The sequence below is a fragment of the Crotalus tigris genome, unplaced genomic scaffold, assembly GCF_016545835.1.
Source record: "Crotalus tigris isolate CLP2741 ecotype Arizona unplaced genomic scaffold, ASM1654583v1 scf7180000017644.4837335, whole genome shotgun sequence".
In the NCBI taxonomy this organism is placed as follows: domain Eukaryota; kingdom Metazoa; phylum Chordata; class Lepidosauria; order Squamata; family Viperidae; genus Crotalus; species Crotalus tigris.
In genome coordinates this window covers 2,109,806-2,136,856 of record NW_024096536.1, presented here as the reverse complement: position 1 = coordinate 2,136,856, position 27,051 = coordinate 2,109,806, and the positions used below count along the sequence as shown (strand labels likewise).

Sequence of the window (27,051 nt, the reverse complement as noted above, 5' to 3'; positions counted from 1 at the left end):
ATGATTCTTAAATCTACACATTTGTGGAACATTTATTGAATCATGTAAAAATAAATATTAAACCTTCTAGACACAATATTTTTGATGAAAAATCCTCTATATTTAACAAAAAAATAATGAAGCTAAGTTTTAAATTTTTGCAAATATCTTCAATATCTGGCAAGTAATTTTGGTTTTTGGACCTGAGAGTCTTGAGAAACCCCCAGGAATAAAAGACTACGCTTTAAGAAATATTGGCTTTACCAGCACTTCATATTGCATTTGATATAAAGCTAGTACTACCGTTGAGTGACATTCCAAAGATATTCCCCTCCCAGATTATTTTCTTCGCAACAGGTTTGATTTTAAAGTAGCCTTTTCTTCGTTTTTGGCTTTAAATTCTACGTGAAGTGTATCCATCCTTTTTGGGAACACTTTTGACCTATGCGCTATTCTGTCCTCTGCTAATTGTCAGATGTGTACCTATCCCTCAAATAAAAAGGCCATGAAAAGAGAAAGCTCTTTATTTTGCTTTGGGCATCTGCCAAATCGATAGAACTCTCAAAAAAGCAAAGGTGATAGACAAACAACAAAACTATGGCCAAACCGTCGCTAAGAGAACAACTTGAGGTCGTTGGACTTAAATTGCTGGGGAGGGAGGATGCGGGCAAGCGGGATAAGCAGGGCGCGAACTTCAGCAGCCCTCTTCCTCTCCGACATATTTCGCGATCCGTGTAAGGGCCGCTGTGTGATTGGCGGAGTGCAGGAAACATCAGCGACGTCACATAGTACGGCAGCGTCCTGGCCAGGGGTGGTGCCGCCGATACGTTGCTTCCCCCTCTAGCCTCTCCGTTTCTGTGCTCTTTCATGCAGCCGGGGAAGATCGCAGCAGTGGCAATTGGGCCCTGCCAAAGGTGCAGCTATGGTCGGCGTCTTCTCCTACGAGAGCTTGGTCCATGCCGTGGCTGGAGCTGTGGTGAGTAGGCTGCGGAGGGAGCGAGTGTGAGGAAGACCCGGAAGTGAGGTGACAGGATTTTGCTAGGTTGAAGGAAGGCATGGAGATGGAGGGGACCTCGGGCTTGTTCCCCCTGCCTTTGGTGCATTGGGCTAAAAAAAATAAAAATAAACTGCTGTTAGCTTTCGAAATCGAGCGCTCTTCGTAATTTTTGTCTTAGCGGTTGCCTGTTAGTTTGAACTGCCATCCTAAGTATTATTATTTACTTTCACGCTCCGTTTGCACAGGAGCTTGAAGAGTATAGGTTATCGATAAAACCATTGCTGCAGAAGAAAATATTACATTTTTCCTCCTGAATGATTTCATAAGAATTGAGTTCAGCTTTAAATAACATGCAAACGTTAATTGCAGTCTTTAAAGGAAGACTGATACTTTCAAGATATACTTTGAGATATGTTTTCTGCCTTGAATTATTTGTGAAAATATTAAGGCAAACAAATAAAATATAACCTTGTTAATTGTACAGTACATTGGATTAAATGACTACTTGCTTGTCTGTTTTCACCTAACTGCAAATCTGTTTATCAATACCTAGGGTCCAGAATTTTGTCAGGATATGCCAATGTTTGTTACTGAACCTGGAATTTAACTTGGTGGATGACTTAGCTTTCATTTTAGATGCCCACTCTAAATTTCTCTCATCTAGAAAATATTTCTGTTTCTAATTTCAATTTACAGTAATTGCTTCTCTTCAGATCCATTGATTATGTCTTATCAGATTGGTGCTATCTCTTCGCATTCATATAGGGTTTTTTTTTTTCAAGAATTCAAGTCTACAATCTGAATAGAAAAAGGTTCAGTATTCTGGGTTTTTTTGTTGTTGTTCTTTTTTTAAAAAAAAGTTTAGGAACTTTGGTTTCTAAAATTTTGAAAAGCATCAAAATTATCCGGTTCAGCATTTTTATGTCTTATTTTATCCTAATAACTTCTATGATTAGTTGTTTAGTACACGTCATCAACATGCCTGTTAAAAAGATCTTTTGTAATATATATATCATTGATACAACAATTAGAAACTGCAAACAGTTTTTAGATCAAATGGATTATAGTTATTTATGAATGTTTTAATATCTGGATCATTGTAATGAAGCATATTGTACAATCTAAGAATCAGCACAGATGCTACCTCTTTTTATTATCAGAGATCCAGATTAAAAACATAATCAGGGATACAGTAGAAAGAATCAAGAAAAATAATTATTTCATTAAGGAGCCCCTGCTCATCATATCTGTCAGAATGATGTCAGAATAAAATGTCTAATCTTAGTATTATATATGCCAGTATAATCACACACACAAATGGATTCATAAAATTATACTTAACAAAAGGAAGCCAATTTTTGAAAAAGGTGTTTTCCCACAAATCCATCCTGTTATAATCTCTTCTACTAGAGTAAGTTCAGAACTTTAAATAAAGTATTGCTGTCATTTTCATATGCTATTCACTATTATGAGTTCTTTTTGGTAAACGCTACATCCCAAAAAAGGGGAATCATTTTTCTTCCCTTTGTTACAAGGGATTTTTTATTATACCAAAACATAGTGATCCTTAAACAGAATTTATGAAACCTTATTTCTTACCCATGACCCTCTTTTTGCATATTCTGTGTTAGACAGATTTGAATTATATCTGTGAAAAGATAACATCATTAGTTAGCTGTATCTTTGGCTGCTCTCTCAGCTGGGCAAATTCCTTAGTTCCAGTTCTAGCCACCTCTTAACCAATCTTTAGGTACATTAAAATTAGCTGGTTTTGTTGCTGTCTTATGATTCAATATTTTCAGCCAAGTACCAATTCTGCCACCCTGACTGCTGATAGAATTTAAGCATCTCATAATTTTTTGCTAAGAAAAGTTCCTTACCAGCTGTTGGATGGCTGTTACTTGTCAGTGTTTTTACTTTTGAGTCTGAATTCCACACACCCCTTTCCTACATTGTCATTTACCCATTTTTGTCTGGCATTTCCCCCTCTTTCACTTGTAACTTTAATTTCTCCTGCTGTCCCAAATAATTGCAACTGCCCATCTCCAAATACAGTATACACCCATATCTAAATATTGAAGACATATTTCTCTTGGAGCACAGGTGTGGCCCAGCTACTCATGCTGTCTTAAAGGTGTGGGAGAGTGTTACTGGATAAAAGAAGGAAAGGAAGGGCTTTTATTGACTGTTGTAAGGCTCTACTTCCATACAGAGAAATTAGATTATACAATTATACAAATAAATTGTCTTGAATTTTGTATCTGTTTATATGTGAGGTAGTTGCTCAGTCTTGGAAAGCAAATTATTGCTCAGTTAAATAGTAGTTCAAGATTGATTTGCATGTGAAATATAAATAGTTTTTATCTACTCAGTCTATTATAACTTGTTTAGACCTGCATAGGTAGAACAGGAATGAGAATGCCCTAGAATTATTTTATGTGCTCATTGACTTCTAGCTCATGGATTTAAGATTATCAGATTGCTAAATAAGTTTCACATTTCTTACGTATCTGAATAATGTCTAATCGCTTGTTAGGACATGTTATAAAGCGATGCTTAAAAGTTTGTGAATCCTTTTTTATTTTCAATATTTTGCATAACTATGACCTAATAGTTTTGAAATATTATCTAAAATGTGATCTGTTTGCCACACAATTCTAAAACTAAATAGAATTTGATTAAACAAATGAGTCAAAAACTATATACTTGTTCCATATATTAGGAATGCAATATATTGTTTGTATTAATTCCTCCTTTCCTTCTTTGATAAGTATAATAAAGATTAATGTTAAAACTATAAATAGAAAGCTACAGAGATAGATTGTGTACAATATATCAATATTGTGCTTCACCCAAAGATCTTATCAGAACTGTACTATATTTACCGTACTGTAAATCAAATATAAATATTAAATTATTTCAGTGTGTCTGGAATATGCACAAAATCTGTTTCAAATGCATATAGTATCAAACTGAACCTTAATTTATTGTGAACCACATTTTTAAGGGGTGGTTGTATGCAGATTTTTTAAAAATAAATACTTTCATTGCAACGGTCAGAACCACAAAGTTCTGTTTAAGTTGAAAGTAAATTCATGTACAGGAAGTTTTTTCACTGCCATATTTCATAATGTTTGATGTAGCTTTCTTTCAGGCAAGGATTTAAAAATATCCTCCTGAGTTGCCCAGTTTTGTATTGTTGCCTGTGCAATATGCTGCACCACTAATTAAGTCTGGTTACTTATCACTTTTGTAGCAATGTATTTTATTATATATGTTCTTATTTTAGATTCTATTTTAGTCATGGTTTTCCTGTTACATACATTGATGTATGTAATAGTTCTACTATTAAATATCTTAATAATAATAATAATAATAATAATAATAATAATAATAATAATAATAATAATAATATAAAGTTGGAAGGGGCTTGGAGGTCATCTAGTCCAGTGGTTCTTAACCTGGGTGATATCGCCCCCCGGGGGTGATTTCATTTTTCAGGGGGGCGATGGAACAAAAAGGGGCGACATGGGGCGAAGGAACGAAAAGGGGGCGATATGGGGGCAATGGAACAAGAGGTTTGGGGGACACTTTTGAGACTTTTTCGTACTGTGAATTGCTGTATATCTGTCATGAAAAAACATTAGATCGCTCACTATTAGTGGATTGAATTGTGTTTTCAAATGTTCCTCCAGCTAGCTTCAGTACAGAACGCCATACATATGTGAATATGCATCGCTTATCTTCATGCACATTGAGCAGCAGCCTCTACCCATACAGTGGCGCGCCATTGGCCAGAATGGGCAGTAATGGAGGGGGAAGCACTTCTTTCGAAACATCGCATGCTGAGTGGCTGTCCCCTGTGACGTCAGCTGTATTGTCAGCTGTAATGTTGAAGATCTCTGAGTGCGGTGATTTAAGAATGTGATTAACAAAAATGGTTCCAAACATCAAGAAATTGGCATCAGCTCACCAAGCACAAGGCAGCCATTGATGTTCTTTTTTTTTTTGCTTTTTGTACACATACATTTTTCGTTAATAACTGTCTGAGCTTTTATCATTATATTTGCTTGCATTGGATTTCACGTTCCAGTTTGACTTTTTGGCTTCATTTTTGAATTTTTGTTGTGCTCTGTAAAACATTTTGTGTGTCTCTTTGTATTGTACTTTTTTAGCGTGCACTCTAGTTCGATATTATATTTTCTTTGTGTCTTTTAAATCCTTTTTATAGTGTGCGTGACTATATATACTTTCCTCGAATCTTAATTTAGTTTCAGAGTTTTCATCTTGAAATTCTTAGTTCCTGCATTGCGGTTTGTTCTTATGCCCTTTTTATATTTCTTTTTGCGTCTTAAATTTCACTTGTAATTCAATCATTAAATGTGACGGGTGGCACCAAAATTTTTCACACAGTTGACATATGGGGAAAAGACTGGAAATAAATTATTTGCATCGATATGTCCTGATGACAATTTTAAAGAAAACAAAAAAAAAGTGTTTGCATAAATTGAAGAATTATTTCGTATGTTGTGATTGAGAGGTTACGTTGGGGGAGGGGAGCGATGACAACTTCCTCATTGGCTCAAGGGGGCGATTCGTTCAAAAAGATTAAGAACCACTGATCTAGTCCAACCCCCTGCTCAGGCAGGAAACCCTATACCATTTCAGACAAATGGCTGTCCAATCTCTTCTTAAAAACTTCCAGTGTTGGAGCATTCACCACTTCTGGAGGCAGGTTGTTCCACTGATTAATTGTTCTAACTTTCAGGAAATTTCTCCTTAGTTCTAGGTTGCTTCTCTCTTTGGTTAGTTTCTATCCATTGCTTCTTGTCTTGCCTTCAGGTGATTTGGAGAATAGCTTGACTCCCTCTTCTTTGTGGCAACCCCTGAGATATTTATGATATTTATGATATTTATGACTCGTGGACTTCAACTCCCAGAATTCCTGAGCCAGCATTGCTCAGGAATTCTGGGAGTTAAAGTCCACGAGCCATAAAAGAGCCAAGGTTGCCTACCCCTGAACTAGACATATCCAATTCCAGCAACTATTCCTTATATGTTTTAGCCTCCAGTCCCTTGATTATCTTTGTTACTCTTCTCTGTACTCTTTCTAGAGTCTCAACATCTTTTTTACATCGTGGTGACCAAAACTGGATGCAGTATTCCAAGTGTGGCCTTACTTTATCTAGTCAAATGGCTGTCATAAACTGATTTGATTTAATATAGGTCATTGTAGCTTTACAAAAAAACACCACATGCTCTACATAGTTAATTTTTTATGCTAAATGTTTTAGGGTAGTGTGACAGCAATGACTGTGTTTTTTCCTCTGGATACAGCTAGACTAAGACTTCAAGGTGAGCAACACATTTTTTTACATTTAACCTTTGAGAATATTATATATAACTTACTAATTTGTTTTTGCATTTATATCTTAAAATTTGTTCAGGGTAATAGCTGATCTTCATTTTGCTAGCTGTTAGTATATTTTTGTATTTATTTAGTTCACTCTGTTTTTATTTGTTTTTGTTCTTTTAAGTTTTACTGATCATTGACCAAATAAATATTATTGAGTGATTGATCTGTTTTATCCAAAAATTTTTGGAGAAATGCTAGGCTACTACCTATTGACTTATAAGTGACAGCTGATGCATTCTGTGGCTGACCAGGACTTTTTATTGATTTCAAATTACAAAATAATTGGGATGCCAAAAACTATGGTTAGTATTTTCTTTCTAAGTACAACTCTCCCCTATTTTTTAAAGACATTGTGTACTCAGCAATAACCCAGTCACAGATGTGGGTTATTAATAATTTTGCAAAGTATATTGATAAATACATCATGTCTTTGTTGTGATAGACTTCAGAAAATGGAACTTGCAAAATTTTTGCTACCTTGGAAACCTTTCAGATTCCTAATTAAGCTGATGAATCCCTTTAGTATGATATTGTTAGAGTCATTAGAGAAAAGACTCATTAACAACTATATTATTTTGGGTTTCTAAACTGCAGGAAGATATAATCTGGATGTTCTAAAAGGTTATTATTCTTTATTCTCTATACTGTAGCGATGGAAGAAAGTTATATTCACATGGCAAATGTATGTTTTAGGAAAATACAGTAACCTCCGTTTGAGAAATGTAGAGGTGCTGGAGAAATCCTTTCAAAAATTAATTTTATTCATCATTTAGGATTTGGTGGTTAAGTGTAGAAGACAGATATTTAAAACTGAAAACTGGCAACCAATATAGTTATACTTACAGCAGATATAAAATAAAATGCAAGATCTATGCATTTCGTTTTTGTAATTTGTACAAATGCAAACTTTTTTAACCCTATTTCTTAATTTGTGGTCAGTTGTAGACCTATCCATGAAGGACTATTCTGTTTTAGATTGAATCAGTGAACCTGAAGATTAAATAAACAATGCACTTTTACTTCTGCCCTACCTTCCCCATCACATTAGAAAATGCTCTCAAGGCAGTATTGAAATGGATTAAATCATTAAAAAAAAAATTTCTTGTTTTCCAGTGGATGAAAAACGCAAATCAAAAACCACACATGCAGTTCTTTTGGAGATAATTAAAGAAGAAGGCATGTAAGTACCTAGTTTTGCTAGGAGAATTAGTTTTTTAAAACTTCTTCTGTGGAGGACAAATGTGTAAATATTGATCTTCCTAAATTTCAATTAAGTAATTTGAATAGTTATAATTTTAAAAAGCCATTAGAAACTAAAGCATCTTTTAGAAAGCACAGAAAAAAACAACAAAAAAAGAATTGATGAACATATTTTTCTTTGTAATTCAAAATACTATTAAAAAATTAAAAGGGCGGGTTTAATCTATACTAAGGGACTTGCTACAGCATTGTTTCTTCTTCAAGAAAAGTTTCTAGGCAGGAATAACATTGGCTGAAATCTTGTTAGAATAAATTGACGTATATGTAGTTAAAACATCTGTCACATAAAAATATTTATGATGCCTTTGGTATGAACAGAATATTGTTAATTATATAATTACCGTGTGTTAATTTTTAAAATGTGCCTCCATAAAATACTACTATCTCTGAAAGGAAATATTTGAGCAAGAAACAATGTGTTTGAATTGGTTGTTTCTTGCCTTCAGACTGGAATTCTAATCCTTTTAATTTTCCCAGTAATATATCCTGCTGGATTATGTTCATAGTTATGCAAAAATAAATATGTTCAGTAAAATTTAGTCCTGAGTATTGTGTTAAATATAGTTAATAGGTATTTAAATATGTTTTATTTTGTCACTGGTTTCTTGAACAGTTAACACAAAATCCTTCAGTTAGTAGATATATTTAATTGATTAGGTTTGGAATGGGGTACAGATATGCTTTTAGCTATGATGATTGCATTATTTTCATTTTTTGCTTTTGTTATTTTGTTCCTTAGCATTGCACCATATCGAGGGTGGTTCCCTGTTATCTCCAGCCTTTGTTGTTCCAATTTCGTCTATTTCTATACATTTAATAGTTTAAAAACTCTTTGGGTTAAAGGTCATCATTCAACTACAGGAAAGGACTTAATTCTTGGTATGGTTGCAGGTAATAAAATCCTATCAGAAATTTATTGAATTTGGGATATGGAATAATTTATCCATGAAGGTAATTTAAAATAATGAAATAAAGTGGTAAATGTATTTTTAACTTGAAAGGATTTGTCTCATGTACTCTTTTCTAGTTTTACTTGTCTTAGATTTTTTACTTTTTTAATGTTTTATTGATTTTTAAGAATTACAATCTTTAGTGCTTAGTAAACAACATGTTGTCTGGGTTCACATAACTTCTTCAGTATAAATCTGTTCAGTACTGCACAATCCAGTATTTTTTCCCTAATCCTCCTTTCTTCCCCATATTTTTTCCATTTTCCTCTCATTACACAGTTACAATTCTTGCTACTATTGATATATGCAAAATTAGATATAAACATCCTTATCATATTTTACTAATATTATACAAATAACAATAATATCAACTCAGAAATCAATATCCTGTTTTTCATGCTCTTGTTAAGGTTTGATTTCCCATCAATATTTGAAATATCTTTGTCAGTTATGATTTTCTCAATATTAATTACATTTATATAGCTAAAAGTTTTATTCGTGCCAGCCATCCTCTTTTCATATTTCCCATATCAAAAAAAGAAAAAAGAATGTTATTTTAATTCTAAATCATATTTTTCATTATAAAAGTCTAATTATATCGAAGGGTCATCTGTTCTTTTAACCATAGTCAAAGAAATATTTAAACATATAATGCTCCCTCTAATCGGTCAAATCTTCTGTTTTTTAAATCTAACTCTTGCTTTCTTTCTTTGCCAAGTAGCTTTCCAAGCCAGGGCAATTGAAGTCGCCCAGAAATTTTATTTCTATTTTTATAAAAGTTGCTTGGCATGAGGAAGACAATTTAGGCAGGGTATTTTTTTTGGGGGGGGGGGGAATTCCGCCAGTTTATATTCCTTAAGCAACTCCCACTTTCCTTTTCACTCAATTTCTCTTTTCATTTTTTGTCTTCCAAGTTGTGATATTTCCCTTGACAGCTCTATATTCCATTTTTTAAAATCTTCCTTATCATCAGGTATATTTTGCAGACCTAAGGGATAAAGCATCTTTTCCATTTTTGTTGTTATCAGTATTTTATTTGTATATGGTAGTTTATATTTTCCTTTATCTCTTTCATCTCTAAGTCCATTTCCTCTGCTTCATCTTCTAATTTCTGGTTTATTTCTTCATACTTTGTAGTCATTTTCTCCAATTTAATTTGGAGATTTGCTTATTTATATTATCTAAATTGTTTTTAGTCTCATTATGGTTTCTTTTGTGTCTTTGTGTGCCACAATTGTTTGGTGAAGAAGCATAGAATATATTTCCTTCTGAAACGTGTTTATTTTTTCTTGAGGCATCATCCTCTAGTATCACCAATCTTAATAAGAGTAGAATAAAGTTTCATCTAGTTTTCTGGTCTTTATGTGTAGTCTTTATAATTCAATAGGTTCCGGAATATGGGTCTAATCGTAAAAACAATATTTTGTAGTGATCTTTTGTCTCAGGTGTCCAAGAATTTTCTATCAGGCAAGGTTGTAATCTACAATGTTTAAATTGTTCAAAATGTTCGACCACCCTGAAGACTGCTCAAAAGTCTCTCCCAGCCAGACGTAGTCAAGTCAAATTTTTCTTTCCCAATAATTCTTGAGATTAAATGTTCAAACTCAGTAAGTGTTTATAATCCAAGAAGGTCAGGGTGATAAGTATGTCAAAATATTTTCCTTTATTAACAGCTTTTCTCCATTAAGCTAGGAGTCGCCGAGCAGTCAGGAAGCTAGTTGTTGTGCTATACTCAAATCCACCACTGGATGTCATTCAAAATCCATTTTCCACTCTTAAGACAAAGGATTGATTTCTTATATTTCACCTCAATGTTGTTGTTTTTTTTTCAAAGAGAAAATCTGAACAATTATCTCAGTTCACAAATTTATCAAAACTGTAGCTTTATGTTACTTCCACTTCAGTATTATGTATTTCTGTTCCCCATAAAAAAAATTAAAACGCCGCTTCCATTTACGTTCGGAGGTTTTTAGCTTCTTGGGAGTCTTCCCCAGGAAATTCAGTTGTAAAATAGAAAGAAAGGATCAATATTGTCATCCAGTTCCAAACATGCTGTTTACAATCTGCTAATTAGTACTTTTCTTTTTCAGTTGTCAGTGGCTAATGGCTGGCCACAGGAATGTAGCCAATCTTTCTCCTGCCAGTTTGGAGGACTTACCTTGGATCGAGCAGAAAGACCACTGTCTCTCCGTGATCGACAAGGCACCCCTCCTTCTTCATCGCGTCTTTGGGGCGACTTTAGGCCCTTTTAGGGCCCCCAGCAGGGAGAAATTGGGTGCGGAAGGCAGAGCCCTGCCTCCCTGCATCTGTGTTGCTGTGGTGCAAAACCGGAAGATTTTTCACTTTTGTATAACTGAATGTTTCTCTTCATTTCATTATCTTATTTTAGAACATGAGCATGTGCTTAGTTGATGTACATACTCATATTTTTGGAAAGTCATCATTTGATATTAGCAATGGAATGACATAATTTTTATGAAATATTTTAATATAGTGTATATAACAAATTGAAAATGTATATTATGAATTTAACATCAGATGTTTTCCAAAGCAAAAATTGAAAGTTTTAAATATTTGACAAAGTTGGTATTTATCTGATATTCTATCATATTTATATAGCCATCATCACAAACATTCTAGGGAGCGTACAATGAAGCAAAGAGTCAAAACCATCTGTAGCAACAGTTGAAAATAATTAAACACAAATATAAATAAGACAGAAGTAAAATGGATCAGCATCCTATACACAATGTAACAATCTCACAAGCTTACTATTTTCATGGGATTCTCTGCCTGCTGGAAGAACTCATTTTTATTTCCTGAAGGCCAGTAGAATTGGCCTCACAAGTAGCAGGAATAATGTCACAGAGGGTGGGTGCTATGGTAGAAAAGGTCTACCTCTGGGTTCCTGTCAAATGGAAATCTTTAGCAGAAATAACACACCCTTCCTGCCAGGCCTGATGGGACAGGTAGATGTAACTGGGGAGAGATAGTCCTTCAAAAAATCAGCATCTTGAATTGAACCTGGAAATAAACCAGCAACCAATACAGCTCACAGAGCAGAGATATAATGTATGTCTTTCTATGGCTGCCAGCATTGCCACATATTTCTTGATCTGTATTATTTATTCTAACTTGTGTTATTCTCTGATATTATGTGCCACTTAAGGTTATCTGAGATAACCTTTTGAATCCTTAATTTTATTTAACAGTTTAGCACTTCTTATTTTCTCAGTGCATGATTTCATGATGAAGTTTCATGTGGGAAGATTGCATCAAGTTAGGACAAATATTTGGAAATAATAAGGTGTGCAACTGTTGTGAAAAACAAGCTTGCTTTTCTTGCCTACCTCAATGAAATGTGTAATAATTGGTAAAGAACTAAAATAAAGCAAGCTCCATAGAAGTCTATGAACTGCAGAAACTTTTTGGATGAGAAATGTTTTCAAGGAAAAAACCAACTTCAGTTGCCCTTTTGGAAAAGCACCTTTGGGAGAAGCTCCCTTGACTTTCCATTTTAAATATTTTTTTCCTCTAGAATAAATTCAGCCTAGATTTTGTGAAGTATTTCAAATGGTACCTTTTCTGCTTCATACATTAAAGTTAAAATTTTAATTTTAATTATCTGAGGCCTCTTTTTACTGAATTTTGCTTCTCTTTCCTTAGGTATAGTGAATGTACTGTTGACTACTCCGCTCTGGGTGGTAAACACCCGTCTTAAACTCCAGGGGGCAAAATTTAGAAATGAAGATATTATACCAACCAATTACAAAGGCATTGTAGGTAGGTTGTTGGGGAGGTTGCCCTCATCTATTGTAATGTATATAAATTATGCTTTTCAGCCATAAGCTACTTTCTTTTTCAAACTCAGAATATCAAGACATACCTCCACCACTCTTGAGGCAGCATTTTGGCATAGTTTTCCATGCTCATCAAACACCCAGTGCTTTTGATAGACTTGAAAAAGCTGCTATGCTCTCAATATCCTACAAATTGTGTGAAAAAAGAACTGATACAAAAATGCAATGTATTTCATGTTCTCCCATACATGAGCTACATTCTCCAGAGATTTCAGCTTCATTTTGATTTTATTAACATATATTGTGTTTCCTACACACAATGTACAATCTCACAAGATTCGGGGTTTTTTTTTGCCTCCAAAAGAGGCACCAAATCTTATTTTAGGCAGGGTGTATGTCTTTTTCACAAACCACTGGCACCAACAGCCCTGCCCCACCAATAGCCCCGTATACCGCTTAGAGAGTGCTTGCACTTAAAGCGGTATATAAGTCTCATAAATAAATAAATAAATCCAGCCGGCCCACTTCTTCTGCAGCCGAAGGAGCAGCTTCATTCTGCAGCTGAGAATGGAGCTCCGGCCTGCATTTGGCAGTCAAAGGCCTATGGATTGTATCCGTAGCTCGGTTGCAGTGGCCTTCCAGAAAGGCCTCTGACTGCAAAATGGAGGCCTGAGGGCGCCGCAGAAGTGGGCCGGTGAGAAGAGACCTGGCTGCAAGGTAAGCGGGTACATGGTACATGGGGCAGCTTCACACCCCCACCCCAGCTTGACTTTTTCTCTTGGAGATGTGCCAGACGGGTTTCAGATAATGCACCAACCGCGATTCCAGGGAAGGGATGGGGGAGTGGCGATTCTTGTCCGAGAATCCTTGAGACCTCACAGGATCCCTGCCCCAGTGGTTGTTGGATGTGAGTCCCTCCTCTTGAGGTTGGATTCAAGGGTTCAGTTGGGCTTGTTGTTGACATACCTGCCTCCCAGCTATGTGACAACAGCCTTGCCCGAGCTGCTGGAGGGGGTAGCCGGGTTGGCGGTGGAATTCCCCAGGCTTATGGTGCTGGGGGATTTCAATCTGCCGTCACTCGGTGAATCCTCTGGTATGGCTCAGGAGTTCATGGCTTCCATGACAACCATGGACCTGACCCAGATAATTCAGGGTCCAACCCATAGGGGAGGACACACGCTCGACTTGATATTCCTCTCGGGGCAGTGGAGACGTGGTTTTGATTTAAGGGGTATAGTTACTTCTCCTTTGTCATGGTCGGATCACTTCCTGGTGAGGTTAGATTTCTCGGTCCTACTCCCCCACCACAGGGAGGTGGAACCAATTAGGTAGTTCCGCCCCAGGCGTTTAATGGACCCGGAGGGGTTCCAAATAGCGCTTGGGGGTTTTCCTGATTCCCTTCTCCACGAACCGGCTGAGTCCTTGGTTGCTGCTTGGAATAAGGCGGCATCAGGGGCGTTAGACTGGAGCATGCCTTTGCGACCTCTCCGTGATTGTGGATCCCGGAGGGCACCTTGGTTTACTGAGGAGCTACGGGAGATGAAGCGTCAGAAGAGACGTCTAGAGCGACGCTGGAGGGCTAGTAACTCCGAACCCGACCGGACACTTTTAAGAGCCTATATTAGGACTTATTTAGTGGCGATACGAGCGGCAAAATGTTCGCATTTTTCCGCACTTATTGCGTCTGCAGAATCTCGCCCCGCCACCCTGTTTAGGGTGACCCGTTCCCTCCTTAACGTTCGGGAAGCCGGGGAGCTCTTACAGGGTAGGGCGGAAGAATTTGTGCAGTTTCTATCAGACAAAATCGCTCGGATTCGGACAGACCTAGACTCCGATTGGGCAGGGCCTTTTGAGATGACCGGGGCAGGTCTTAGCCCAGTTTTATGGGATGAATTTGAGTCTGTGACCGCTGAGGATGTTGACAGAGTGGTGGGAGCGATGAGCGCCTCCACTTGTTTATTGGACCCGTGTCCTTCCTGGTTGGTCTCGGCTGCCAAGGAGGTGACACGAGGCTGGCTCCAGGTGTTGATCAACGCTTCGTTGAGGGAGGGGTCTTTCCCGCAACCCTTGAAGGAAGCGGTTGTGAGGCCCCTTCTCAAGAAGCCTACCCTGGACCCGGCTGATTTAAATAACTTCCGCCCAGTCTCCAATCTCCCCTTTTTGGGGAAGGTTGTAGAGAGAGTGGTGGCGCTCCAGCTCCGACGGTCTCTGGATGAAGCGGATTACCTAGACCCTTTTCAATCTGGCTTCAGGCCCGGCTTCAGCACAGAAACTGCTTTGGTCGCGCTGATGGATGATCTCTGGCGGGCCTGAGACGGGTTATTCCTCTGTCTTGGTGCTACTTGAGCTCTCAGCAGCTTTTGATACCATCAATTATGGTATCCTTTTGCAATGACTTGGAGGGGTGGGAGTGGGAGGCACCATTTTACGGTGGTTCTCCTCCTCTCTCTCTGGCTGGTCGCAATCAGTACTGGTTGGGGGGGCAGAGGTCAACCCCGAGGCCCCTTGAATGTGGGGTGCTGCAGGGGTCGGTCCTCTCCCACCCCCTATTTAACATTTACATGAAGCCGCTGGATGAGATCATCAGACAGCACGGGATGAGGTTTCATCAGTATGCTGATGATACCCAGTTATATATCTCTTCCCCGAGCTCTCTCAGTGAAGCGGCTGATGTGATGGGCCGTTGCCTCGAAGCCGTGAGGGTCTGGATGGGGGTTAACAGACTCAGGCTCAATCCTGAGAAGACTGAGTGGCTTTGGATGTTGCCTCCCAAGGATCATGTTAACTGTCCAGTGTTGACTCTAGCAGGGGAAAATATACCCCCTTTGGAGCGGGTTCGCAACTTGAGTGTCCTCCTTGATCCACAGCTGAAATTGGAACATCATTTGACGGCTGTGGCTGGGAGGACCTTTGCACAAGTTCGTCTGTTGCACCAGTTGTGACTCTACCTGGACTGGGAGGCTCTCCTTACAGTCACTCATGCCCTTGTCACCTCACGTGTGGACTACTGCAACGCACTCTACATGGGGCTACCCTTGAAAAGTATTCGGAGACTACAGTTGGTCCAGAATGCAGCCGCGCGAGTGATAGTGGGTGCTCCTTGGTACACCCACGTTACACCTATCCTCCGTGAGCTGCACTGGTTGCCTATTGATCTCCTGGTCCAATTCAAGGTGTTGGTTATTACCTTTAAAGCCCTATATGGCTCAGGGCCAGGCTATTTGCGAGACCGCCTGCTACCTCATAGTTCCCTTCGTCCGGTTAGATCCCACAGGCTGGGCCTTCTTCAGGTCCCGTCGGCCAAGCAGTGCCATTTGGCGGGGCCGCGGGGGAGGGCTTTCTCTGTGATGGCGCCCACGTCTTGGAATCAGCTCCCCCCGAGATTAGGACCGCTCCCACCCTGTTGGTTTTCCGCAAGCTGCTTAAGACCTGGCTTTTCCGGCAGGCCTGGGGTTTATAAAATCTGACCCCTGGATGAATGTTATTGTATTGTTTGTTTTGTTTTGTTATGTTATGTTTTTATTGTTAACTGGCCGGAGTCTTGCGGGAGTGGGGCGGTCTATAAATTTTAATAAATAAAATAAATAAATAAATAAATGTGTGCCTCGCCCCAAAACTAGGGCTTATTTTTGGGGCAGGTCTTACTTTCAGGGAAACATGGTAGTATACTGTTGATGTGCTTGCTTTTTATTCTAGCAACCATGGAATAGACTTGTTTACAGGTTGTTACAATCTGAAAAATGAGGTGGATTATTTAAGCACTACTCTGCCTAGTCATTTTGTAAAAAACAAACTACTAGCTATCTTTAACTTTCAAGGTTATTTTTAAAAAGTAAATTAAGTAGTAACTCATATCAACTGTATGGAGAAGGAAATTCCAGATTAATTTCTTTTTTTTTATTTAATTTGAGAAAAATGTAAAATATAAGCAAAATACTAAGGTACACTAAAAAAAACAAAATCTTTAAACATGGAGCTGAGATTCCTTCCCAGCTGAGATGCCTTTCTGGTAAGCAATTTTAGCTCTGCAGTAGGTGGTAGCAGTTTGCAACCTTCCTTTCCAGTTTCCCCTTTGACTTTCTCGGGAAGCTGGCAGAGAAGATTGCAAATGACAATCACATGATTGTGGGGCAATTTCAAGAGGCTTAAATGAGAAGTGAAACGTCTTCAAAGAAAAACAAGAAAGCCCAGTTGCCTCTTGAAAAAGCACCTTTGGGACAACCAATTGTAAGTTGAGGAGTACCTGTAAAGATTTTCCCATAAATCTATAGGCAACCTTTGCTTAACCATAATAATAGGGACTGAAATTTCCCTCAGTACACATTAAATGTAATATCAAATATCAATAGCAATGGCAATCCTGACAGTCACCATCAAATCATTAAGGTTATTAAGTGAGGACCTTTCATGATTGCAATTTGCAACTCCCTGCCACTTCCCACAAGCAAAGTCAATGGGGAAGTTGGTTGGAAGTTGCAAGTATCTGGCAGTTCACAAGCAGATGGAAGGGTGGCTGAGTACTAGAAGTGAGAGGTTGGGTGCTGCAGTGAATGCATGTGGGCTGTGGAGGGGTTGCTACCATGCCTTAACAGTAAGTCTGTGAGAGAGTAAGCTGTTTACTCTTCTACACATCAAAAGCAATTGCAGGTATGCTATGCAAGCAGCTTATAGTATATGATAGTATTCTCTTGAAATCTCATTCTCTCCAATCTCTCTTTGGGAATGGGTGGGAAGAGTCAGGCAAAGGAGAGATTGCCTACATAAATTGCTTGCTTTTTTTCTTTGCCCCCACGCAGACCAGAGAGATTGGAAGGAAGGGATTTCAAGGGAGTAAACTGTTTGGGTAGCACATCCACGGGTCCCAGCATTATTTTTGATTGCAAAAGAGCAAACAGCTTTCTGTGTTACAATCCCTTTCTCTTCAAACTCTACACTGGGGGGGGGGAGGGTATAAAGGTTAAGCACAGGAAACTGACTATAAAACTGAGAGTGGAAGTGGTTCCAAAGACATAAAAATATCCAAGTTGTCAGAGGATGAAGATGTAGAAGCCTATTTTACCATATTTGAAAAAGTGGCTACCTCTTGCAAGTGGCCTGAGAGTGAGAGAGTCAGACTAGCCCCATGTTTAATGAAGAAAGCTTTGAGAGCTTACAGTAGTCTTCCAGCAAGAAAAGTAGTGGATTACTTACATGTCAAAGAGATAATTTTATACAGGTACAATGTCACTCCCTTTGCTTATAAGCAGAGGTTTAGGAGTTATATCTACAACAAACATGAAGGGTTTCATGAATTGAGGGCAAGGTTGGAAGACTTAGGAAATAATTGAAACTAGATGAAAGAAGCAAAGCAAAGTGGTAGAGGAGGTAATTTTAGAGCAATTTCTACAAGTACCCCCACTAAATAGATATTTTGGGTGCAAGAACACAATCCAGAATCAGATCAAAGGATTGTTGAATTAGCTGAGCACTACAAATTCCTGATTAAATGGATGGTATCTGACATTGTGACCATATTGCTTCATTATTATGGACAGGATAAGAAAATGTTATCGCTGACTTCCTATTGAGATATGGGAAGTACATAGATATGAAAAAAGATCAAAATATTTTAATAAAAAAGACTATTAAAGGGGGTGAGGTATGTGAGACGACAGGCTGACTACAAAATGGCCAAACACCTGTGCTGCTGATGTTCTGTTCCTTTAAGTCTTTTCCCTAGCCAGCATAGCAATTGTTGACTATAAAAGCTGAGCAGAGAGGCAGCTGGATGTGGTGGTATGTGTGTTTGTAAAGTAGCCTGAAACAGATAGAAGGAGATACTGTTCAATAGCAGTAGTACTTATAAAAAGTAGTTGGAGGAGCAGGAGGAGGAAATGTAGTAAAAAGTGGGAAAGAGCAGAGTAGTGAGCAATGAGTACTAGCCTTTTCAAAGTAGCAATTTTCAAAGGATATACACTTTTACAACTGGAAGGAAATAATTTAAAGTCTTATTTACAGAATTCTTATTCTTGTTCCAGAAATTCCCCACATCTGCTGCTACTGTTGTGTCTTTTGACATTTTTTAGTCTGCCTAGACCAGGGGTAGGCAACCTTGGCTCTTTTATGACTCGTGGACTTCAACTCCCAGAATTCCTGAAGTCCACGAGTCATAAAAGAGCCAAGGTTGCCTACCCCTGGCCTACACTAATGAGGATTTCTCTCTTTAGTCTGGCTCTGGGAAAAATAGAAAGGAAATTGATTTGGATCATCTTTTCCAAATCAGAAAAGTAGCAAACTTATCATACTTTGTTCCTCATTTGTGTAGGAGTAGCTACATAAGCAAACAATTTTGCATGCAGGGAAGGTTTTAATAAGAAATTCACATACAGTTATTGAAGCCAGATCTTCAGATATGAAAAAGGGAATACACTGTTTTTAACTCTGTCTTTAACCCAAATTTGTATGTAGGTTGGCACTCATAAACACACTGCCTATTACTAAAAATAACAGATGGCATTGTCCTTTCTTAAGCTGATGATACAGGAAAATAGGCTATATATTAAAAATATGCAGCTTCAACATTGTGCGGCTTCAACAGTTCATCGGCTTAAGGAATAAGAACACTGTCCACCATTTTTAGTAATAGATGGGCATTTCTACTAGGGGTTGTCTTTAAGTTGGATGTTCTTAACCTGGGGATCCCTATACCGGAAAAATAAGGAACATAACAGTTCTAAATAAAATCATTCTTGTTAACCTAATTAAATTAATATTATAGCTTGCATAGCATCTTACAGAATAGAATTTGTTCACAATTCATTGCTGAAAGGGATGGAGATTATCTAGATTCTAGATCCTTTGTTTTCCTTCTTTTCCTGTTTAGAACTATCCTCACTGTCTTATAGAAAGCAGACGACAAATAAAAGCCATTCTCTTTGAATGGACTTAGTATTTTCATAGGTCCAGCCAGAAAAGTATTTAACTGCTGAGAATCAGTCTTCCTAACGATTTGATGTGTGAATAATAAAGGCAGTGTCTGGTTTCCTCCAGTTATGCCATTGAATAAAAACGATTACATTAAAAAAGCTTTAGGGACGAACAAAATGAATTATGCCTATTCAGGTATTTCAGCAGGGAATGAACTAAGCAGATACTTTAGGGGCATTATTTATTACAAATATATTTTTTACATTCACATGGCTTTCAGGAGAGCCTATTTTAGTTGATTTATGAATTGCATGTAAAATTGAAAACGCTTTTTTGATTTCAAATAATATAGATATAGTCCATTCTTCAAACTTTTTTAATTGATAGTCTTGTAAACATAAGAAATTGTTTTTGTCTCATCTGAAACTAAGGATTAGGATTAAATATTTTCAATAGAAACTTGTTACCCATCAATCACCGAATCTCTAAATTTTCCATTGCTTCTCCTTGGGATGATGGAAATAATATATGCTGAAGAGTAGAAGGAATTGAAATGAATGGTAAAATCAAGAAAAAGATCAGTAATTCTATTAGGCAATTGCTGGCTAAGATAATTAAAACTCTGGGGAGATTTAGGAGTAATTATACACACTTACATTTAATTTATGTTAGACACACATGACATGGTATCAGAATAATTACTTTGCAATCAGCTAATTAATCAATGGTAGAAGCAAGTAAGTCAAAAAGTAATTTCTGCATGCCAAACTTCTTTAAAGTTAATTTGAGAGGCAGAAGGGTTAGTCTGCCTTACCCAAATGCTACTTATTTGATCAGCCTTGCATTGCTGAAAGAAAAATCAAGACTGCTTGGACTAGTGTGGCATAGAAACATTATAAATAAATCTTTGAGTTATGTCACAATTACAGAAAAAATTGAATTGGTTCATAAGACAACTTTTGTGTGCTGTAATTTTGTCTGTCCACTTTTAAGAACCTCACTCTTCCTTCACCTTGATTTTGATTATTTAAGCTTTCTAACAATTGTGCCTGATCAATACTGAGCAATAGAGTAAAATCTGCTACAATGAGTCCATCCAAAATTAATTCTTGGAATTCTGATCTAAATTGCAAAGTAAATGTTGAACTTTATGAATAATGCTAAACTGCCAGACTGATCAAATGTATAATTCTGCATCCTCTGTAAAATTCTTATTTCCCTTATTTATTTTTCTAATCAGATGCCTTTCATCAGATAATACGAGAGGAAGGAATCTTGGCTTTGTGGAATGGTACTTTCCCCTCACTGCTGTTAGTATTTAACCCTGCCATACAATTCATGTTTTATGAAGGGCTTAAAAGGAAAATTTTAAAAAGACAACTGCAGGTGAGATTCCAAGGCTTACAAGAAAGATGATGTTTAACTTTGATCTCAGAAACTGTTCCATTCAACTAAATTGTTACCATTTTGGTTTAGGGTTAGGCTAGATTTGAAAGTTCTTAATTTTGTTTTCGCATCCAGATACTAATTTTTTTCATGTTATTTTAGCTGTCTTCACTGGACGCCTTTGCTATTGGAGCAATAGCCAAAGCAATTGCTACTACTCTCACTTACCCTATGCAGACAGTGCAGTCAATTTTACGGGTATGTATGAGTAATGCTAAACCACTTTCATTCACACCCTAACTTGTAAACCTTTGTTCCATTTAATAGGTTTTAATTTGTTATTAAACAAGCATAACTTTTAACTGAAGCTAACAAAGCTCTTAAACAGCTATTTCTCAGACTTTCACAATTAGAATGTTGTGAATTAATAATAGCATATGGCTCCCATAATGGATGCTGCTTTTCCAAAAGTACATTAGCACACTAGGCTGCATTGATTATTGTTAGGCAGGATTTCTCCTTTGCCTCTCTGCATAAAATGTTGCATGACATCATGTTATAGTGAGGTAAACCTGGTAGCTTCGTACTCTCTTTGTAAATCCTTTCTATTAACATTATAGCTCAAGTTATATGCCAAAATTTACACTTATTTCTGATTTGGAAGAATGGGGAAAAAGAAGTAGAAGAAGAGTGGCTGACAGCACTCTTCTAAGACAGCCAACAACTAAACATTGATGAACTTTTTTTACAATAAGAAACAGTAAACTAATCTTATTTTCCATTCCTAAAAAAATTGAGGTTCTTGAATGGGACTTAAAAACAGAAATAGAAAAAGAACAATTATTTGAGCTTTCTTGTTTTTCTTAGAGACAGTTTAATTGACTGGTTTGATTCTCTGCCACCCCTTCTCTATCATTCTTCAGTCCATTCCATTAGCTCTCCAACTTCTAATGAAAATAAGAAGACCTCCTCAATACTGGGACAAGCTCCTGTCAGTTGAATTCATGGCAAAACAATGTTTGTTCACAGCAAAGACTGATATTTTAATGTTCAAGCAATTAGTCCTCATTAAAAATCTGGATCTGTGCAAAAGCAACTTTTGTGCAAGTGTTTGCACAAAAACATATAGAAAGACACTCTGCCTTTATTGAAACCCCTCGTCCAAGCAGACAACATAAACAATAACTCTTAGGATTGAGTAACAATAAATCATAAGCCAATAAAAATGTCAGTGTGCTGAATCTGGTGTGCAAGCAGTTAAAGAAGTTACCTCATCAAAGCATATTCCTTGCAATTAAATCAGGTTGCTCTTCTTTGTTGTTGTTTGTTGTTAATTGCGAAGTCGTGTCCGACCCATCGCGACCCCATGGACAACATTCCTCCAGGTCTTCCTGTCCTCTACCATCTTCTGGAGTCCATTTAAATTCTGGAGAATTTAAATTCTGGAGAATTCCATTTAAAAACTGGAGAAGGAAATGGCAAACCACTCCAGTATCTTTGCCATGAAAACCCCATGCTCTTCTTTGCACTGCCTTAATTCTAGTCAGTGGGTCTAAAAGAGCAATTGAAACTTCTCTGGGACAGCTTCTTCGCTGCCAAATAGATTTGTGCTTGTTTGAGCGGCTCCCAGGTTTGTCTTGCAGTAAATGAATCTTACTGTCTTTTAAGCAATTTATTATACTTCACATGTCACTTAAAATGAAACAATTTATTGCCACCTTTTGGATTGTTCTAATTGTTTTAATAACAATTACAGGTTTATATGTTTCATTATTGTGCTCTCTGGCCCAAAGGCCATAATAAGTTTAACTTACCGTTAAGTTATGTACAGGATTATAAAAGCTTGATCACAATACTTTGTATTAACAACGAAAATATTCCATAATTTTGCACACTTCTCTAAGCAGAAATTAAGAGAAAAAAATGTTCACTTGTTCAATTTGTCTCCTTTTCAGTTTGGACATCACCGACTGAACCCTGAAAACAAGAGATTAGGTAGTCTTAAAAATGTTCTCTACCTTCTTCAACAAAGAATAAAGTAAGCTTTGCATTTTTTAATTGGCTTCTACTTAACCCAGTTTAATGTCTTACTAGTTTACTGTAAATTGGACATTTTGTAAATGGTTAAACAGAGAGACATATTTATTATACACACACAACATTAAGTAGAATAAAATTCCTTTAATTATCCTATGATAAAACATTAAGTAGAATAAAATTCCTTTAATTATCCTATGATAAAACATTAAGTCGAATAAAATTCCTTTAATTAGCCTATGATAAAAGTATTCATATTAGCTTAAAATTAAAAGGGATACAAGAGATCCTCTATTTCAACTTATTGCTTAGTGCACAATCCACAATAGCATCTATATAGAGATAACCATCCAGCCTCTGATTGAAGACCTCTAATTAAGGAGTTGTCATTACATTATATATGGAAGCCTATTCCACTGACTGACAGCTCATATAGTTCCTCTTTGGAATATCACAGATATCAAGATAACATTAACCACTTTTCTCCAAGGTGCCAATAACCTTCAGTTCTTCAACCAATTTCTCCCTTTTGTTGGGGATTAGATCCGGAATAGTAGACCTACTATCCTCCACATTCTTATAAATGAAGTTGTCAGCAAGAGAGTAAAAGAATTTATTGACTTTTTGACTCTTGACAGAATTAAATTTCCAGCAGATGTCAGGATAATGGAAATCCATTATAAATTGCATGCCTGTTTGAAGGACTAGTTTTCTGATACATAAAGGCCTCATTTATATCTTGCCTACTCAAGTGGCCTATAATAAATCCCTACAACTCCCACTTTTCTTTCTCTCTTTTTATTCTTAACCAAATACTCTCTGCAGGATTTCCATGCTCTAGTTCATAAATTTTTGTGCAAGTATATTTTTTATTTATATACAGTACACCATCCACATGCTTTTCACTGGGCCTGTGGTTTTAGAAGAAACTGTAGCCATCCATGGGCAAGTTTCTACCAAGTTTCATTGAAGCTTATACATCTTGTTTGTTTTCCTGATTCTCTAGGTCTCCCTGTTTATTAAAACATAAACATTTATTTTCATCTGGCAGCATGCAGGAAAAGAAGAATTTATAATATTTCTTGCTGCCAGCCAGCAGAAGACATGATTAAGCCCTCTCTTTTTTGTATTTTATTAATTATGTAGTATGTTTATTTTTAGCTGCCTGAGTACTCAATTTGACTAGAAAGGCGGATTATAAATCTGATAAAATTATTATTACAGTCTGTATTCCACACAATATCTAATGATTCTGAGATAATTAATTAAAACCTAAGTACTGAAAATGCTATTCTCTTTTCCAAGAAGTAGCTACATCTAGAAGCCCAGTGGAAGACAGAATCTGCAGTTCATTCTGCTCATTTAGATAACGCTAATAGAGTACTGGTCTTATTGGCATATGGTCAAAGAGTACATCATATCCTTAAATCTTTAGTGTCTTAACAATTGCATACAAAGAGTAGAAGAGAGCAAATTTGATGTATGTTTGCTATAGAATGAAGAATTATCTGCCTTTTCTTTTTTTAATAAATATGTTTAATATGTTTTTATAGGCGCTTTGGATTAGCAGGACTCTATAAAGGACTAGAAGCAAAGCTACTCCAGACAGTCCTCACTGCTGCACTCATGTTCCTTGTCTACGAAAAACTTACTGCTATTACTTTCACAGTCATGGGATTAAAGCATCCATCGAAGAACTAAAATATTTGACTATAAAGCATATAACTCTTAGAAAAAAAATCAGAATATCTACAAATGATTGGGTGCCATAAACAATTTTATCCCAAGGCCAAAATTTTGTTTTATTGTGCTTGTGTTTTCAATCACAACTGTTGAATGTAGCTACATTCAAGTATCTAGAAGGCATTTTCTTTATTCAGTTCTACATAAAGATTGGAGCATTCTTTGATTTTTCATATATTTTAAAATAACCTTTTACCACTAATTCTCCATTTGCTAATACCAGATGGTATTTCAAATATTTGGTGTTATATGATCATCTTAATAATCAGTCCAGTAAAGATTTTATTAAAAATTGCCCTTAGAAGATAAGCTTTAATTGACAAAGAATGTTTAATTGTCTTGGAAGAGTTGAATTGTATTCTCTTATGCCTTCCCATACAGCAACTTAAGAATTTTGAAGAATGCATTTGAAATTGTTATAACCATCAATTTTATTACCATTTTAATGCTTAATTAAATATTGTGCCAGGCTTCCCTAGTATTATAAAATTGGATAATATCCATAAATATAGAATATTAATCATGTCATATTTCTGACATTTAAGAAATTAAAATTATCCCATACATATTCCTCTCCCTCTTCTATCATATGAACCATTTTAACATAATTTTTTAGGGTTAATAAACAAAATTAGTTACTGCAGCCATGCTGAAAGAAGAAAATAAAGATGGAATATGCAAGTTTATGATTCTTATTGTGATAAACCATAATGTTGTACTATCTGTATATTAAATAAATGCACATATACCCTATTATTAAAATTATAATTAAATTTTGAAAAAAGAACCAACCCACAGCAAATAATAAACATTCCATGTTGTAACTATAATAAGTGAAAGACTAAGAATTATTCAAGAGTATTTATTATTACTTCAGATCCATAATTGATTAATAAAGAATAAACCTGTTTTGAAATTGGTTATTTTTTCAAAACAGAAACATTGTTTGTATTGATTCTTACTTTAGTTTTGCCAAATATAAAATGTTTATATTAGATAATATATATTATCTAATATATATATATAGAATTGTAGCTGTTTATTACAATGACATATACCACACCCACACACATAGACACATATTGTTTTATTTCTATTCATTTTTAAGCACATTTTTTTTACTGTGTCTTGTTTGTTTTGTTTTTTGTATTCTACCTTAATTAATTGAAAACTGCCTTAAGGCTTCTACCACTGAGCTTCAGCAAAAAGATGCATTATAGTTGCTTTACAAGAGATCAGTCTTTAAACAGAAAAATTAAAAAAGATAGTTCAACATACTGAGTTGGTGGGGAGGGGCTCATATAGCCGTTACTATGATGGCTTTTAACTGTGTACAACAATGGTTCTCAACCTTTTTAATGCCGCGACCCCAAACGGTCGTAAGTTGAGGACTACCCAACTGCTTGTAAGTTGAGAATTTTGCCTGGGAGCGTCGCACATGTGTGGTGCCGCTCCCTGCACCGGCCGAGGCGTAGCTGGCAAGCGGCAGAGACAGCGCAGGCCGACCACCAGCTGGGCCACCAGCTGGCCCAGCCCAAGGGAGGTAAGGAACCCTCTGGGCCCCACGCGCGCCAGCAATCCTCCCTGCGCCCGCCGGCCTCCCACCTCCCACCCCTGGCCCTCTTTTACTTACATTTTTAGTAGTTGCTCAGCAGGGAGGGGTGGAAACTTCCAGACAGCTCGCCTTCGCTGCAGACAACTTGCAGCACCGTTTGCAGAATGGGACTTTTGGCGGGCTCAGCAGGGCAGAGACAGCCTAGACAATTCCTATTGGCTTTTGAAAGCCAATAGAATTAGACTCTATTCAAGAGAGTCTATTCTATTGGCTTTCAAAAGCCAATAGAATAAAAGGGAGTAGCACAGCTAAGGAAAAGGGGAAAAAAATGGCGGACTGCGTTGTTTGGCGACCCCCGTGAAATGGTCGTTCAAACCCAAATGGAGTCCCGACCCATAGGTTGAGAATCGCTGGTGTACAGTATAAATAATAGAGAATAAGTGATATACCAGTAGTACAGCCACTAGAGGTCACAGGCTGTTAGGAAAATAAATGATGCTCTGCATCATGTGTAGCAGTAACAGACATTTGTACATCTTTACTGACAGGTCTCTGGGTGATCTGCACTACATCAGCAAATAATTCTCTTTCCTAATTACTTAACCAAAGGGACAACAAAATGATTCCATCCCATCCTATATGGTATAATTTGTAGTGCTAAAATGAAAACCAGTTCTAGTGGCCACTTGGTTTTTGTTTCAAAGGAATGTAAATTTTCATTTCTGGTATTCAAAACATATTTTTTTTCTCAGAAATATTTAAGTAACTTTTTTTGTACAGGCTCCAGCTGGAGAGTCTAAAAAAAATGCGACCAGAAAAAGGGTAGATTCCAGAAAATAATAAAAAACAAATACCCTAAGAAACTACTTACAATATGTCTTACCTTTAATAAATTAATGATGTTTAGTTGTTTAACATTGTTTAACTTTTGCTGTTCTGAAAAATACAGAGATTTAAGTTTGATTAGCCGGCAAGTTTTCCCCACACCATGGATTCTTATTGCATGAATGAATGAATATATG

At 36.8% G+C, this 27,051-nt stretch overlaps 1 protein-coding gene across 2 annotated transcripts; it reads left to right on the top strand.

Moving 5' to 3' along the window:
* The first annotated feature begins 765 nt into the window (after positions 1-765).
* Positions 766-25,393, top strand: SLC25A17 (solute carrier family 25 member 17). 2 transcript variants are annotated; one of them, XM_039335535.1, is made up of 9 exons: positions 771-955; positions 6,271-6,331; positions 7,506-7,572; positions 8,392-8,543; positions 12,269-12,385; positions 20,549-20,694; positions 20,857-20,952; positions 22,650-22,732; positions 24,285-25,393. In XM_039335535.1, exons 1-9 carry the CDS (start codon positions 902-904, stop codon positions 24,430-24,432), a joined length of 924 nt encoding a protein of 307 aa, XP_039191469.1. In that variant the 5' UTR covers positions 771-901; the 3' UTR covers positions 24,433-25,393. The 2 variants fall into 2 exon arrangements, with proteins under 2 accessions (XP_039191470.1, XP_039191469.1); XM_039335536.1 differs by lacking the exon at positions 6,271-6,331 and having other exon boundaries at positions 766-955.
* The last annotated feature ends 1,658 nt before the right edge of the window (positions 25,394-27,051 follow it).

What these genes read in the sequence shown, in the direction of transcription:
- SLC25A17 (XM_039335535.1), top strand. Translation starts at nt 902, where the DNA reads ATGGTCGGCGTCTTCTCCTACGAGAGCTTGGTCCATGCCGTGGCTGGA. An exon ending in ATGCCGTGGCTGGAGCTGTG is followed by an intron (nt 956 to 6,270) that starts GTGAGTAGGCTG and finishes TAAATGTTTTAG; the next exon opens with GGTAGTGTGACAGCAATGAC. An exon ending in CAGTGCAGTCAATTTTACGG is followed by an intron (nt 20,953 to 22,649) that starts GTATGTATGAGT and finishes TCTCCTTTTCAG; the next exon opens with TTTGGACATCACCGACTGAA.